Source organism: Saccopteryx leptura, chromosome 11 (genome assembly GCF_036850995.1).
Source record: "Saccopteryx leptura isolate mSacLep1 chromosome 11, mSacLep1_pri_phased_curated, whole genome shotgun sequence".
In the NCBI taxonomy this organism is placed as follows: Eukaryota; Metazoa; Chordata; class Mammalia; order Chiroptera; family Emballonuridae; genus Saccopteryx; species Saccopteryx leptura.
This window is the reverse complement of record NC_089513.1, coordinates 14105750-14122780: the sequence shown is the minus strand read 5'-3', so window position 1 is coordinate 14122780 and position 17031 is coordinate 14105750. Positions and strand designations below refer to the sequence as shown.

Sequence of the window (17031 nt, the reverse complement as noted above, 5' to 3'; positions counted from 1 at the left end):
TGGTGGGGGTGGTGGTGGTGGTGGGGATGGAGGTGGTGGTGATGGTGGAGGTGGTGGTGATGGCGATGGTGGGGGTGGGGGTGGTAGTGGTGGGGATGGTGGTGGAGGTGATGGTGGGGGTGGTGGGGGTGGTGATGGTGGAGGTGGTGGTGATGGGGATGGAGGTGGTGGTGGTGGTGGGGATGGTGGGGGTGGTGGTGGTGGAGGTGGTGGTGATGGGGATGGAGGTGATGGTGGTGATGGGGATGGTGGTGATGGGGATGGAGGTGGTGGTGGTGGGGATGGTGGTGATGGGGATGGTGGTGGTGGTGATGGTGGGGGTGGTGATGGGGATGGAGGTGGTGGTGATGGTGGAGGTGGTGGTGATGGTGATGGTGGGGGTGGTAGTGGTGGGGATGGAGGTGGAGGTGGTGGTGGGGATGGTGATGGTGGTGGTGGTGGTGGTGGGGATGGTGGTGGTGGTGGTGGTGGGGGTAGTGGTGGTAATGGTGATGATGGTGATGGTAGGTGTGGGGTTGGTGCTGATGGTGGAAGTGGTACTGATGGGTGTAGGGGTGCTGATGGTGGAGGTGGTGGTGGGGATGTTGTTGGTGGTGGGGGTGGTGGCGGTGATGGTGGGGTGAGTGTGCGGGTGGTAATGGTGGTGGTGGTGGTGGTAGTGGTGGTGGTGATGGTGGTGATGGTGGCGGTGGTGATGGTGGTGGTGCTGGTGGAGGTAGGGGTGGTGATGGTGGAGGTGGTGGTGGTGGTGGTGGTGGTGGTGATGGTGGATATGATGGTGATGATTGCAGTGGAAGTGGTGGTGGTGATGGTGGGGGTGGGGATGGTGGTGTGACTCTCAGCTACAGCCTTGGGAAACCACAGCCAGGAAGGACTGTATGAGTAAGTGCTCCAGACAGCTCTGAAGAGTGTGAGTGTGAAGTGGGGTTGCCTGACTGAACACTAGGGACTTGGGCTGCAGCCCAGTGACATCACACAGCTCGCTAGCCACCTTTTGTCCTCTTGACATTTTCCTCCCTGGTTTTAGACACAACACCTACCTCTCTTCCTTGTGGCAACCCCTCTTTCGTGGCAAGGCTGGCTTTTCTTCCTGAAGGAAGAGAAGAGCCGAGCCCCAGCGGGACTCCCGCTTCTGGAACCCCAAGTAGCAGGGGATAGGCACCTCTTGGTTTATGGGGTATCTTAGGATCCTTGGTGGTGGGGCTGTGGCTGCTGCCTCCAGGCTGCTACAAACTTGTTTGTTTTTATTATCTCCAGAGGTCCACAACTGGCTAAGCACTTGCTGAAGGCAGGTTTCACAGTGGACTTGTCACCCCGAATCCACACACCTGTTTTGATTTTGCCCATCTGCTTTTGACCGACTGTCCTATGATGTATGTAGCCCCAAAGCAACATTTGTCTAGGGCTTCATATGCTGGGTGTTACGTCAAGTAGTTAATATCTCAATTTTACAGGTGAGACAAAAGAGCACCGGTGATTTATCTCGTGGGACGTCAGAACTCAAAGTCTGGTGGTCCAACCTCTCTAGCGATGTTAGTGGGGTATTGAAATCCACTACCATTATAGTATTGCTGTTGATCTTGCCCTTTATAGCCATCAAAGTCTATATTCTTCTTTTGTTTTGAGGTGTGTCTCTTGTAGAAAGCATATGTATGGGTTCTGTTTTCTTATCCACACAACTACCCTATGTCTTTTGATTGGATCATTTAGTCCATTTACATTTAAGGTTATTATTGATATGTAGTTGTTCATTGCCATTTTATTCTTTAAAGCTGTATTCCTCTTTTGCTATATTCTTTCCCCCCTTTGATCTGTTTACAACAGGTCCCTTAACATTTCTTGCAGCATTGGTTTAGTTGTAATGAATTTCTTGAGGTTTTTTTTTTTTTGTCTGGGAAGCTTTTTATTTCTCCTTCAATTTTAAGCTGATAAGAACAGATACTACACTTGATCTTAGCCAAAAGGCCAAGAAGCGATCTCTCCTTCAATTTTAAATGATAACCTTGCTAGATAAAGTAACTTTGGTTGTAGGCTCTTGTTCTGCATTACTTTGAATATTTCTTGCCATTCCCTTCTGGCCTCAAGTGTTTCTGTTGAGAAGTCAGATGTCATCCTTATGGGGGCTCCTTTATAGGTGATAGCCTTTTTTTCTCTAGCAGCTTTTAATATTTTCTCTTTATCTCTTAGCTTTGGTATTTTAATTATGATATGTCTTGGTGTAGATTTCTTTGGGTTTCTCTTTAATGGAATTTTCTGTGCTTCTTGAACTTGTATGACTTTCTCCTGCATCAATTTAGGGAAATTTTCAGCTATAATTTGATTGAACAAAGTCTCTATCCCTTGTTCTTTCTCTTCTTCTTCAGGAACCCCTATGATGTGGATGTTATTTCTCTTCATGTTGTCACAGAGCTCTCTTAGAGTTTCTTCAGACCTTTTGAGTCTCTTTTCTTTTTGATGCTCTGCTTCTATGCTTTCACTTATCTTGTCCTCTAACTTGCTGATTCGATCTTCAGCTTCATCCATCCTGCTTTTAATTCCTTCCATTGTGGTTTTCATTTTTGATATTGTATTTGTCATTTCTGACTGATTCCTTTTTATTATTTCAATGTCCTTTTTAATACTTGCTATCTCTTTATTTAGGTGTTCATAATGACCATCTATTGTTGTTCTACGATCTTTGAGCATCCTAACAATCATTATTTTAAACTCTGCATCTGGTAACTTGGTAATATCTGACTCGTTCAAGTCCTTTTCTGGGGATTTCTCTTGGTTCATTTGGGTTGCATTTCTCTGCCTTCCCATTTTGTCTTTGTATACGAAGGGTGTGGCCACTGGAGTCCAATGTGTGGCCTCTGTATTTCCTAGGTGTGGTCTGTCTGCAGACCCGCCACCCCCTCTGCTGCTGCCTCGATGTCTGTCTTTCTGATGAAACATTTACTAAGTACCCAGTTGGAACAGCAAACTATACTGGACACTTGGACAACAAAACTAATTTATAGAAAAAGTAGGAATCTTGTCCCATTTTTTAGAATGGAAATGACTATGAAAAGAAAGGAAGTAATATTTTACTATCAAAAACAAAACAATAACCCTACACATATACACAAAACCTTCATCATATGGCCCTTTAGTTAAAAACTAGAAAGATGTCAACCACCAAGGATTATGTCTAGCAAAACCATCAATATCTGTGTCCCAAGAAGCACTGAACATCAACCAGCTGTGGCTGAAGATTATTCCCATAGCTGGTGTGTACTCATAACATAAATATTGCTACATGGTGTTTGGAGTGTTACCACGGCCAGCACGTCCTTTGATCGTCCCCATCTGGGAAAGGAAGTATGTGTGGCCTGGGCCCTCAGCCCATCACGGCTGGCTCTGAGCTCTTCTTACAGACACACCAACAACCAGCAAGCGGCACTGGCTGGTACAACCTGCAGCAAACTAGTAGAGTGAAAAGATCAAAAGTTTAATGTTGGCCCTGGCTGGTTGGCTCAGTGGTAGAGTGTCGGCCTGGCATGCAGGAGTCCCAGGTTCGATTCCCAGCCAGGGCACACAGGAGAAGTGCCCATCTGCTCCTCCACCCCTCCCCTTCTCCTTCCTCTCTGTCTCTCTCTTCCCCTCCTGCAGCCAAGGCTCCATTGGAGCAAAGTTGGCCCGGGTGCTGAGGATGGCTCCATGGCCTCTGCCTCAGGTGCTAGAATGGCTCTGGTTGTGACAGAGCAACGCCCCGGAAAGGCAGAGCATTGCCCCCTGGTGGGCATGCCGGGTGGATCACGGTCGGGCGCATGCGGAAGTCTGTCTGACTGCCTCCCCATTTCCAACTTCAGAAAAATACAAAAAAAAAGTTTAATGTTAAAAAGGAAAAAGGAAACAAACAACCAAAGAGAGAAATGGGTAAAGGATGTTACTAGACAGTTCATATACAGGGAAATTCAAATGGCTCTTAAATATGTGAAAAGATACTCAAGCGCATGAGAAGTGCAGTGTCATCTGGGGGCACAAACTTTTATCCTATGCTGGCAAAATACAAGCAATGAGTAAAGAAGTTGATGACATGTTGAGCTGAAAAAAAGAGGGGAGAAAACAGCCCTCTTTGGTGGTCTCTGCAGGGAGCAATGTGAACAGGTCTATCAAACTATAACACACACACACACACACACACACACACACACACACACACACACACTGAGCAATCCCACTTCTAGGAACGTATCCCCCATGCATATACTCATTCACACAAGGAATAACATAGCTCAGGCCTATTCCATGCAGCCCTGTTTATCAGGAAGATAAGAAAGTACCTACATGCCACCATGAACACCTGGTTAAGCATTCACACAATGAAAGCCTACGCAGTCAGCAAAAGAGGAGGTACCGCCATGGTACTAACAGGGAAGATCTCCAAACAACACTAAGTGATCGAGCTCTCAGCGGCGTGGCACACAGAATTAATGCACAGCAGGACTGCATGCAGGACACACGTTCACATGTAGGTGCATGTATATGTGTAACAAAGGTATACAAGAGCACATGTTTATAAGTACTCTTTGCCCCTACAAATGTGAGTGTATACCTGGAAGGATGTTTGAGAAACTGGTAATAGCATTTAAACATGTGTTTACTTAATGACTATTTGTGAAACTGTGTATTTATGTTCTATACACTTTTCAGTATTTGAAAATATAGGGAAAAAATAAATCAAAAGAGAGGCAAGAGGAAGCCCCAAAGAAAGGTAGTGCTGGAGGGAGCTAGCCCAGGATGCTGAGGACGGCAAGAAGGATAAGCACAGGTGACCGGGGGAAGCCTGACCTGACAGTGAGCCCAGCCAAGGTCTCCTTAGGGCCTGTGGCTGAATGTGGCCTGGGAGGTGTCAGGTTAGGGGCAGGAGTAGTACAAACAGACGTTCACCTCGTCTGCTCTTCACTCCAGATGCCAGGAGGGGTCCTGCCTTTCTTAGGTCCCTAACGCTTACTGGTCACTGAGCCATACACATGTTGGGTCCTTGTTCTCTAATCCGGGCTCAAAACAGCCAACAGGTCACAAAGGGTAGGACAGAAGGTGACATTTAACAAATGATAAAATCAACTCTGCCCAAGAAAGTGGACAAAGATCAGCCTCTTTGCGACATGCATCCTGGTCTTTCTAGATCAGGCTCACCTCTGTCCACACTCACAATCACTGAACACGCGGATGGAGAAAGTGCAGGTCGGCCGCAACGATACTGTTACTGTAGCAGTGGTTCCCAAAGTGAGGGTGCAGACCAGTGGCATCTTATAAATAATGCCCGTTGTCAGCGCCACCCCAGAACCGACCTATCAGGACCTCGGCATGGACTGGCACCTGTGAGAATCCACACCTGTAATTCTCACACATGCTCAAGTTTGAGAACCACTAATTCAGAATAAAATAGAGCTAGAACCCATTTCAGAGAGTGACCGTCTCTCAGTCAGACACAATCCCCACTTCAAGGAGTGGACTGTCCTGCCAGGGAGAGAGATCCTAAACGCATCAAAGACAATGTATGACACAAGACAACCTAAAGTAAAGATAAGCAGTTGGCAGTATAGAAACCCCAAAGCACAGCAATAAATCTGGCCAGGGGACAGATGTGTCAGGGAACACCTTTTGGAGGGAGTGCCCTTTGAGTGGACTCTTAAAAACTATCCCAAAATTATGACTCAAAGGGAGAGACAAAACTGATAGCAGCAAAGGCAAAAACTATGAAACAGCCTGGCCTGAGTTCAAATGCAAAGAGCTGGGTATCTGCGGACCACAGAGTGGCTCCCAGGAATGACAGGTAGGTGGACGGGGCCTGGTACAGCATGCCTGGAGCAAGGGAGACTCCACACAGGGCTCCAAGAAGGGAAGGGCATGGGCATATGGTTGTTGACCCAGGTCACATTAGCAACCATGAGCTGGGTGTATTTGAAGAGAATATGTCTAGAGGCAGAAGACCACTACAATCACAGAACGGAGAGTTGGTGAGCACCTGGACCAGAACTAAGGGACTGGAAATGGAGAGAAGACAGAGTCAAGAACTGCAGAAGGATGGCTAAATGAATGCAGAAAAGAAAAAAGGCAGAGTAAAAATGAAATTAAAAAGTGACCCCATGATGCTACTTTTGGTGGCTGGGATCTGGTTAGAAGTGGAGAATCTCAGGCCACACTCAGACCTCTGTGACTGTGCCATGTGGTGCTCTTGAGCCTAATGGAATCCCAGGGGCTTTTCTTTAAAATCACATCCCAATGCCCAGGGCTCCATCCCCAGGGGTTTCTGTTTTAGGCTGGGTGAGCCGAGGAAGCTCCCAGGTGACCCTGATTTGCAGGTAAAGTCATGAAGCACTCACTGTTCAAGTGCAGCATTTCTCAGCTTTTCTCCGGCTTCCATCACACCTGTGGGTGACGGACCCTCCCAACAACATACTTCTTCGCTAAAGCAATATACTGCAGGGTTCGCGCAGAACAGGACTTTGAGTTTTCAGCTGCCTTTAGAAATAAACACCCCTCACACTCGCTGAGAACACTAACGTTTCTTAACAGATCCGGCTGGCTTGTCAGGGAGTAGCTGGAGGCTCTGTGTTTAATGAGCACCCTGGTGATGCTAGCTGGTGACCCCCCAGGCTTGAAGGAGCAGGTGTGCTGGGGAGAGCATGCAATGGATTTTTCTACTGATTGGAGATTTAAATGGTGAAATCAATTTTATTTATTTATTTATTTACTTGTTTGTTTATTCCTCCATTGATTTGAGAGATGAAGGGGGGAGAGAGAAAGAAGGGGGCTAGGGAGAGACAGAGAGGGCATTGGAAAGGGGGAAGGGGGAAATAGAGAGAAAGGGAGAGAGATAGAGGGAGAGAGAAGCATCAACTCATGTTCCACTTAGTTGTGCACTCATTGTTTGCTTCTTGTATGTGCTCTGACTGGGGATTGAACCTGTGACCCCCAGCACACCGAGATGACACTCTATCCACTGAGCAACCCGGCCAGGGCCCATTTAAAAATATTATTTTTCTCTTGTCTTACTCTTGATCTACTCTACCGGCATCTCCAGGGACTGGGCCCAGGCACCTGTGAAGTTTTATAATAAAACCTCCACACGTGATTCTCATGCACCATCAAGGTCGAGCATCCTCAGTTATTCCGGGGAGGGGGCAGTTCTACCATTACGAACCTGTTAGAAACTCAGGTTGAAGCAGGCAGTAAAAAAAATAACAGCCAGGCTGGGTCTCCATAAACGAGAGCGCCTCTCTTAAGGTTCAGTCATAAATGACACTACTCAGAAGCCAGATGGCAGAGTCTCCACCCCTCCCCCACTACAAATCACTCAGCACAGGAACACCACGCCTCCCGCCGCCCCACACCCTTTATTTTACAAGCTGCCAGTTACTATGCTGTTCTTAAGGCTGAAGTGGCGGCAGGCAGTTTACGGCCAATTAGAGAAAGAAATTATTAGGCAGTCAGAGTGGAATTTCCACATGTTATGTATATGTCAAAACTGCAAACGCATCGAATCAAGTGGAAAATACCGCTCCTCAGTGTGCTCCAAGGAGTTCCGAGGACTCACGTATTTCAATGGACTGGTTTTTGATTCCATATAAAATAGAATTCATAGATGTTCACACCCTTGATTCTGGATTCTTCTCTGAAAAGAGCATTTCTACGGGGTTTGCAGCTCTCTGTGCTTTGCTGATGCCACATCGCATCTGAAGTCACACCAAGGACCCTTCCCCTGTGTCCTGATGCTCACGTGGCGATGCCTTTAACCCTTAGGGATTGAACATTCCACTCTAAATGCTGGCCACCAGCGAGCATTTCACCCTGACACAAAACACGGAGTCAGGAAAGACTTTTAAAGAAATGCAGTATTACACATTCAAGTACAGAGCACATCCCAACCCAGTGAGGAACCAGTCAAGAAGAAAGGACTTTAGGGGCTGCCTCTAAGGAGCAGGGCCAGGGCGAGGTGAGGGCTTAGCCACCAGCTGTGCACAGGCACACACGTGCCTGGAAGCTGCCCTGCAAGGGGCTTAGCACCTCCCCCCACAGTCTTATTCACACTGTTATCCAGATGTGTGAACCATCTCCAGTCCCAAGTTGCAGAATCAGAATCAGTATGTTCTTTTTTTCCATTTTAGCGAGAGAGACAAAGAGAGAGAGAGAGAGAGAGAGAGAGAGAGAGAAGAGCAGGAAGCACCAACTCCCATACATGCCTTGACCAAGCAAGCCCAGGGTTTCAAACCAGGGAACTCAGCGTTCCAGGTTGACGCTTTATCCACTGCACCACCACAGGTCAGGCCTTAATCAGTATGTTCTAATATGCTGTAATTATATATCTTTGCTAATCTCACAAGTATGAGAATGTATGCAAAATGTATGCAAACATACTGAAGAATGGCTGCGCTGTGTGGGCGTGAGCAGTTATGGAAGGAGGGAGGGCAGGGACCCATTCATGAAAGAAGCTTGTCTCCCAAAGCCCTTACCTGTTCTCTCCCTCTCCCTAAGATTATGCCACTTACCTGGGCAGATCAAAGCCCAAAAGTCAACCCGTTACTCTAAAGATGGCATTCTGGAAACTAGAGCTCAATGCTGTCCATTCTGTTGTGGTTAAGAATTTAAAATTGTCACTTTCCCAGAACAAGGCTGCACCATTCATCATTTCTTACCACCTCATCCTCTATTTCCAATTGCCGCCTCGCCAGCAACACAAGTCTCTTCAGAAATATCTCAAACTGGTCGGGTTCAAAACAACCACCTTCCCCTTGACCTACAGAGGGACTCCACCCCCCGCCCCCACCTTTACTCATCCTACAAATGTCTCTTCTGCACTGAGGCAGAAAGCGCTCTCCAAAGGCGGCCGCAACTGTATCTCCCGTCCTGCACTGTGACCTCTTCGAGAAGCGGCATCTAATTTCCTTTCCCTGAATCAGGGCTGGCCCCAGTGACTTTCCTATAACCAAGCGAACGGAGCACTGGTCATGCTGCCTGAATTCTGCCACAAGCTTCTGCTCTGATCTCTTAGGGCACTGCCACTTCAGCTGGCGCCCTGTGGGGAGAAGCCCCAGACAGACGCTGGAGGGGGCACCTGAAGCCCTGGGTGAGCCTCTGAGTTATTCAGCTCCAGTGCCAGACACAGGAGTGCAGAAGCTTCCAGATCCTACCGGGCCACAACGGTTCAAATCCCCTCAGTTGTCGAAGCCTCTACAGCTAAGGCCTCAGACACCCTGGAGCAGAAACAGCCCCCCACCCACTGTGCCTGTCTGAAATCCTGACAAAGAATCTGTCAATGTCATGAAATATTCATTTTATGCCAATAAGTTTGGAGTGCATTCTTTTCTTTTAACGTGGCAATATATAACAGCAATATCCACCGAGGTGCCTAGACCAGAAATTATCCCCCAGGCCTCCTTTGCCCTTGACCCGCAGATCTAATGAGACTTGTGGAAGTCAAATCCTTCACATAGATCAGGATGCGTCCCCTTTTCTCCCTTCTGACCGTGCTGGTTCAGGCTCTTACCACTTTTTAGTTAGGTTATTGTCTACTCCTTATTCCCCACTGCTGCCAACATAGGGTTTCTAAAATAAATTCATGTACCCAACAAATATTTACTGAGTGCCTGCCTATGTGTGCTCTGCACGGAACAGACACGGCCCCGCTTCTCATTAAGCCGACAGTCTGGGGGAGGAGAGCTTCCTAGTCACACAGTCACTCGTGGGCACTGCTACAAATGCACCTGGGCTATGAAGGCAAGTGCAAGGGACTCTGGGATCATACAGTCAGGGGTCTGCTCCGGGCTGGGACTGGGGGTCCGACAAGGCAGCTCTAAGGAGGTGATGCCTACCTTGAGACCTGAGGAGCCAGGAGAAGGAACCAGTCACAGGGACGGGGCTGCCGTAGGCATTGGGAAGAGTGGATGGGAAATCATGGGGAAGGGGAAGGCTTGCCATGAACTGGGAACCAAGGGTAAAATGAGTGGAAGGCACGTGGTGAAGAAGGCTGTCAGGAACAGGCAGTGAGCTCAATCAGGAGAGGACGACAGGGCCAAGTCACATGGTCTTAGCAGCCAACGGAAGTGGCTGGAACAAGATTCCAAGTGCAATGCAGTCTTTTCCATGAGGAAGACTGGATTGAGAGGGTCAAACATGGCTACGGAGAGGCCACTGCAGGGCTGGCTTCCTACCCATAACTCTACTGAAGCACGCCAATGCACTCTATCACAAATGCCCACCGAGCCTCTACTACAATACATTGCAGGCCTGGGGCCTGGTGTCCTGACACCAGCTTCGAATAATATAGACTGGCCCCTAGGCTTTTGCAGTGCCAACAGAGTAGTTGGGTAATCGGCAACAAAACCACCAATCATTCCATTTTTGAATGACCCTGTGACAGGTGCAGAAATGTGAGTGAGCACACACTAATCCTTTCTCCTCATAACATTCACTCCCCTACGCTTCACGTCAGTTCCTCCCGGGGCCATGTCACCTGTCCTCTTGCCACAGAGCCTCTGTATGTGTCCTTTATTCCGGACACTCCTGCCTCTCCCCTCTGCTGATTCACTCCTCCTCCTCCTCATTCACATGGCAGCTCAGACACACCTTCCTGCCGGAAGCCTTTCCTAACCCCTTTGTCACAGCTCGTGCAGTGGAACCACAGGTGAACCCATCAAAAGACCAAGTCATTGCATGAGTGAGGCTCGTTGGGCAAGCTTTAGCTCTGTCCCACAGTTTTATATGTGTACAGGTGGGCTTTTCCACAAATAAAGCTTTCTGCCTTCTCTGTTTGAAGAGACTCAGGCCTTGACTGCCTGCAGCTGTCCTGAACTATCTAAGACCCAGTCACAGATTGTACCTGAAAACCATCGGGGCGTGGGAAAGCATGAGGGTTAGAGTAAGTGTCTGCAGGTCTGCAAACAAAGGGAAGGTTGTGCTAATGGGAAGCACTCAGACAATGCAGAGGCAGGAATGCCACTCAGTCAGCAAAATTTTCCTCAACATGTGGGCAAAGTCATTGCTGGGGAAATGCACTGGTCTCCATTCCATCCATCTCTTCATCTGCTCATTGTATTTGTATTTGGGGACAGAAGGGCCCACTGAAAACAATTACTGGGGTAGCTTCAGCCTGGGTGGTCCAACAGAATGAGAATACCCGGGGGAAGACTTGGTCATTGAAAGATGAAAGAGATGAGGAGTGGGATAGACACTTCAGGTTTGATATGAAAGACATTAAAGGAGAAACAGGTGTGTGTGGGACGGGACGTAGTGATAACAGCAAATATATATTTATTTGTTGAGTACTTACTGTGCTCTTAAAACTGTTCTAAGTCTTTTACAATTATTTTCTGATTTAATACTCACAACCACCCAGTGAAATAGGTACAAATATGATGCCCATCTTACAGATGGGGACACAGAGGCACAGAGAGAGGAAGTCCTTTCCTCAAGGTGACACGAGGCTGAAGCCCACAGTCTGCAATCAAGGTCCTCCTCTCACTGCCGTGCACTGAGACATGGCACCAGGTCAGATGAAAGGCTCGGCCTGCCCAAGGATGGCCGAGGGAGGAAGAACAGCGCGAACCGGTGTGTGAACATTTAAAGGTGGAGGCAGAGGAGAAATGAGTGCTGGGACAGGACGGAATCCCCTGACAAGCAGGACAGCGTTTCCTGAAGGAGAGGCTGCTACAAAGGTCAAGCGCATCAGAGAAAACAGAGGTTGGGAGGAGATGATTGGTAGAAAGCTCACTGAGCTCACGGACTTGGCACCAGGGTTCCTGGCGACCTGTAGGAAAATGTTATCTGCAGGGCAGCACGCAGCCCACAGAGGGGGAGAACGGGAGGATGTGGACGTAGAGAAATGGGTTTCCAGAAGCTTGGCCATAAGAACAGCAAATAGGACACCAGCCCAAGGCAGAAAGTGATTCAGGTAAGAATCTGCTGTGGACAGGGAAGCTGTGGTTCTATTTGTAAGCCGGCCACAGTGAGAAGATGCAAGAGGTAATTAACAAAGCCACGTTGCCCAGGAGGCAGGCGGCAGCCTTTCCATTCCTTCCCAGGCACAGACGAAAAAGCCAGGAACCCTCTGCAGGGCACTTATTTCTTCCCAAGGACTTCCTCTCTAAGCTGGTTCCTAACCAACAGGGCCCACAGCCTGTGACACCAGGATGTGGAACCACAAAACAAACAAAAAGACCCAGCATGCTAGAGTCAAGGAATTTAAGGAAGCCTTGGATAAATAAACGGGTTTCTTTAAAGCCCAAACTTCTTGTATCCTTTTCTGCCAATGGACGACCTTAAACTCCAAGACAAAGATAAAGAATTCTGAGTTTCCTGCAGAATCATGGTGTCCTGGAGCTGGTAGAATTAGCGTTTACTAGATCACACTCTGGGCAATACTGTTCTGTTCCAGTGTGTTCATCGCAAAAAGAGAGTGTTCATCCCCTAGCGTGGGAAACACTCCCGCTCACCTCTGTGTCAATCCTCTCTCAAAGCAAACTAAGGGTCAAGTTCCTTTAGCCAAACCTGGGGGCTCTTCTCTTCCTCCATGGGACATATAAACAGCATGTTTGCACTTGTTTTTGAGTCTCATGGCACTCAATGAATAAATGTCCTTCAACTGAAAAGCATTTACGATGGGTCTCTCAAACCCCTTGCTTAACACGCAAGCTCAGCTGAGCTAGGGCACGTTAAAAAGAAAAGCACCAACTTTCTGCCCTAAGATGATACTACCAGTGAGAGGAATGTGGGCTACACATTTTTAAGCATGGCTCTGCCACCACGAGCACTGGCCCCTGGAACGGTCCTTCATGTGAAATCTCAGGACACACAGAGGATGGCTAAAAAGTCAGAGTGACATTGACCTTAATTGGGAAAATGCCCAAGTGATATTACGGTGGGAAAAATTAAGAAAGGAAGAAAGAGGGAGGCAGAGGAAGAAGGGAGGAAGAGGGCAGGGGAGGAGAGAACTGGTCGGGGGCAGGGGACGCCAGGCAGGAGTAGGAAGGGAGGGGGGGAGGGGTCTAGCGTTACTGAATGTCCTGTGTGTCTGGGCAGGGCAGGTAGCGGGTCAGGACAATAACATTTTTAAAAGTCACAAGCAAAGTCATTTGTCGTGGGGTTTTGAGAAACGAGAACCACCTGAAACATAAGCCGCCACTGGAAAGGACTAATGACAAGACAAGATCAAGCCCGAGTGCCCTCAGTGCCTGTATTCCGAGGGCAGAAACTGACAAGAAACATGACGTGCCAACTGAACCATGAGGAAAGAGCTCTGAGCACCGGCATGAGAAGGCAGAGCTGGAAAAAAACCAGAGGGAGAGCTGCCACCCACTTCGTGCTCGGCTGACATTTCTGCAGGCTCCCAACCCCAGTTCCTTTGCTGAGTCTTCAACCACACATCTGATAGCGTGACACCAGACACCGGCAGCAAAGTTCACCCTTCACCCCACTGTGCCAACTCTCTGCCAGCTCATCAGATAGCTACATGCGATAGAGATTCCAGGATCGTGATAAGAAGGCTGGAAGGGCAGTGGGGAGGGAATGAGGAAGAACCTCGCTCTGCCCTGTTTGGGCAGTCAGCTAGAACTCCTCGCTAACTCGCCAGGGTACTTCTGCTCTGTTCCCACTCGAACGCCATCCAGTCTGGACTTATTGTTACAGAGGCCACATTCCTGTACAAGTTGGTAGTGCTTCCATTTTAATTTAGCTCAATTGTCATGACTTCTGCATAGAGGCAGAAAGCCCTTAAGCTTCATACTCAATAGCTTAAAACTGCAGCCGATTGTCACCAAGGAGGTCTGAAAATTCTCCCTGTTTGATACGGAAAGCTGAGAAGGGGCAGCCGATAGAAACGGGTTGACGGGCTCCCCAGGTTTCGGGGTCTGCAGTAGGAAGGGGCCTACGTGGCACATGCTTGACCTCACACTGAGAACCTCCCCACACAGGAAAGCCAGTGAGAGGCACCGTCGGACCAACGCAGCAGGAATCGTTGCATATGGGTAAGGAATTCCATGCCATGTCACGTTTTCCTCTGGGTGAAACCTGTTTGAAAGAAGACCAGTCTGACCAGGGAGCAGAACCCCAGACAAAGAGATGAGGGGGAAGGGCATGACACGAGGGAGGCAGACTTCTGGGAGGCCCTGGGAAGGCAGACGAGCACAGATGGAGACGTCAAGAAACGAGATACAACCCGAGCTCCTTCTGACAGAGGCTGTGCAGAGGTGTGTCTAGAGAATAAGACACATCCATTTCATGGAGATTTTTGGGAACAGGAAACTCAAGTTGGTTAGCTGAGATTCTAGGGACTTTGAGTTAACATTTTCAACCTGAAGCAAATCAGGGGTCCAAAGAGAAAAGGATCGGCTCACCTACGGAGCAGAAGAGCAACAAGAAAAGACCACATTTATTTGCCACGGCGGGAGAACCAGCAGAAAATGAAACAGAAGAGCCACTAGGGAAGAAAACCTGTAATTTTGAGAGTAGGCTATGTTCTATTACCCTAAGTGATAGATTGCCTATGGCCATTTTCGAGAATTATCAGTAGAGCCGAGTCATTGCAGGAGAAACCATGGGCCCGCAGAGGCTCAAATATTTACTCTCTGGCCCCTAACAGAAATGATTCACAACCCTAGTCTAGACGCCGCCTCGAACCTGCCCTGATTCTGGGCAGGTAGTACAGTTTGCTGTGTAATAGGCCTCACGTGGCAATCAGAGACCTACAAAGTTTCCCAGAGAAAGAGAGAACCGAAACCATTTTATATTCACTAATGATTGAACAAAAGGTACAGTAACTCCAAATTCTCCTACATACAATTGCCTTCTGAAAATATAGACATTAATGAAGACCTATTTCTGGGCAAGACTTGTCGGCTATAGCAGACCAGCCCTACCTTCTGAGGACAATTGTCCTTATCCAAGCCCATCCACCGCTCTCCTGGTTGCATACTGAGATGAGAGAGGGAAGATGACTCTTGGACTGTATAGCACAGGCCATCTGTCTTTTGCAGCTGTTGCCACTGCTCACTTGATGATGATGAGGACAGTACCTGGTCTCCAGGTCCCGAAGCAGTTACCTTTTCTGAATGTCTCTCGTCTTTCCTCCACTTCTCTGTTGACTCGATTCTGTGCGGGTTCAACCGCAGGCCCCTGGTCTTCGAGTTCATCTTCCGTTTCATCGTCACTGTAGGGGACCACTTCATCATTAGGTTGAGAATCCTCCTCAAATGTTGTTTCTGAGTCTCTTTCTGCATTCATTCTGAGGGCAAATGGGAACTACCTGGTTTAAAAGAAAGGAATACCAGAGTGAATTATGACCCATGCCCAGTTTTTGATAGACTCCTGCCTGCCTCTGGTTGTGATGCCCTTTTAATAGGATATTATCTTACTAACATGTAAATGTATCTGAACAGTGACCCCAAATTTCAAATGATCATGTAAGTAAGAACAAAACTATTCATTATTGACTAAATACTTGGGTGAGAATTAACAACAATAAAAATGTAGCTTTAAGAAAATTTTAAAAGGGGTAGACAACCTTCAAAGATGTATTTCAAACTGTAAATCTCTGCCCAGTAAAATCAACTTATTCGGTCCACAACCAACATTAAAATAAAATTAGACAGATTATAAAATCTCAGAGTACAGCATGCACAGTAAGAGGTAGCACTGTTGACGTGACAGTGTTTTTTTTCCTTCTTCTTTTTCCAAATGAGAGGAGGGGAGAGAGACAGACTCCCGCATGCGCCCTGACCAGGATCCATTGGGCAGTCTCTGTCTGGGGCCATGCTCAAAGCTGAGCTGGAGGGGAGAGAGACAGACTCCCGCATGCGCCCTGACCAGGATCCATTGGGCAATCTCTGTCTGGGGCCATGCTCAAAATTGAGCTATTTTTAGCATCTGAGGCAGAGGCTCTATGGAGCCATCCTCTGCAACCAGAGCCAATGAGCTCAAACCAATCAAGCCATGGCTGTGGAGAGAGAGAGAGAGAGAGAGAGAAAGAGAAGGGGGAAGAAAGGGGTACAGAAGCACATGGTCACTTCTCCTGTGTGCCCTGACTGGAAGTTGAACCCAAGACATCCACACACTGGGCCGATGCTCTACCACTGAACCAACCGGCCAGGGCTTTGTGTGATAGTTTTACAAAACTGATGTATATACAGTGATTCCTCATTTATCACAGGGGTTAGGTCCCAGACCCCCACCCCCACCCCACATGATAGGCTAAAATTCACGAAGTAGCGACCTTATATTTATTTTATTATTTATATGTATTTTAAGGCTTTATAAACCCTCCCCCCACTCTTATAAACTTTTCTCACACTGTTATTAATCTTTCCCACACTCTTATAAACACTTCCTATGCTTATTTTATCACAAAAATAATTAAAATAAATATATAGAAAGACCTATATACTGCAAAATCCCACAATGTAGTGAAAAATCTGCAATACAAAATTAGATACACACAATTAAAAAATCCACAATACAGTGAGACTGCAAAAAGCAAACCACGATATGGCGAGGGATGACTGTACACATTTATTTGCATTGTAGGTCTTAATGGAATTGAATTTCTTACTTTGGATTGCTTGCAAAATTTAATCCATTTCCCTAAGATATCTGGTTTCTGCTAACACTACTGTTCTTTTATTGTTGTTGTTGTTAGTTTATTTAAAAAGTAACATTCAGAGTCTTTACTCCAATACATTAAATACAAGCTTAGGTCCTCAAATACCGCTTATGTCTTCCTGGGAGCCCTCCCAGGCCGACTTTCCTAACTGCCACCCCTCACTGCCTGTATCTAGAATTTGTGTGTGCAAGTGGCACTGTATAAAGTGACTCTACACAAGAGACAAGGACAAACTTAGTTACATGTATATTAGGAAAATATTTCACAAATTCTTCAGGACAGACACACAGCCTGGCGTTATTTGCACAGCACCCCACTGCTATGTACTCAGCATTGTCAAATGACAGCGCCTCACGTTTATTTACTGTTACCAGCACAGCCGGCCCTGCCTGAAATGCTTTGTAGACATTGAC

General features: G+C 47.5%; 1 protein-coding gene and 1 pseudogene across 5 annotated transcripts in view; both read right to left on the bottom strand.

Moving 5' to 3' along the window:
- ATP8B1 (ATPase phospholipid transporting 8B1) overlaps positions 1–17031 on the bottom strand; it is a 124091-nt gene that overhangs the window by 47369 nt on the left and 59691 nt on the right. For 3 of the 5 annotated variants that reach the window (XM_066353508.1, XM_066353507.1, XM_066353506.1), the window contains one exon: positions 15063–15265. The exons of 1 other annotated variant lie outside the window; for it this stretch is intronic. In XM_066353508.1, the coding sequence (XP_066209605.1) occupies positions 15063–15243 (181 nt within the window). In that variant the 5' untranslated portion in view covers positions 15244–15265. Of the gene's footprint in view, positions 1–15062; positions 15266–17031 lie in introns of those variants that run through there. One more of the 5 variants, XM_066353510.1, reaches the window with a different exon arrangement.
- LOC136383687 (U2 spliceosomal RNA) lies at positions 1871–1977 on the bottom strand (annotated as a pseudogene).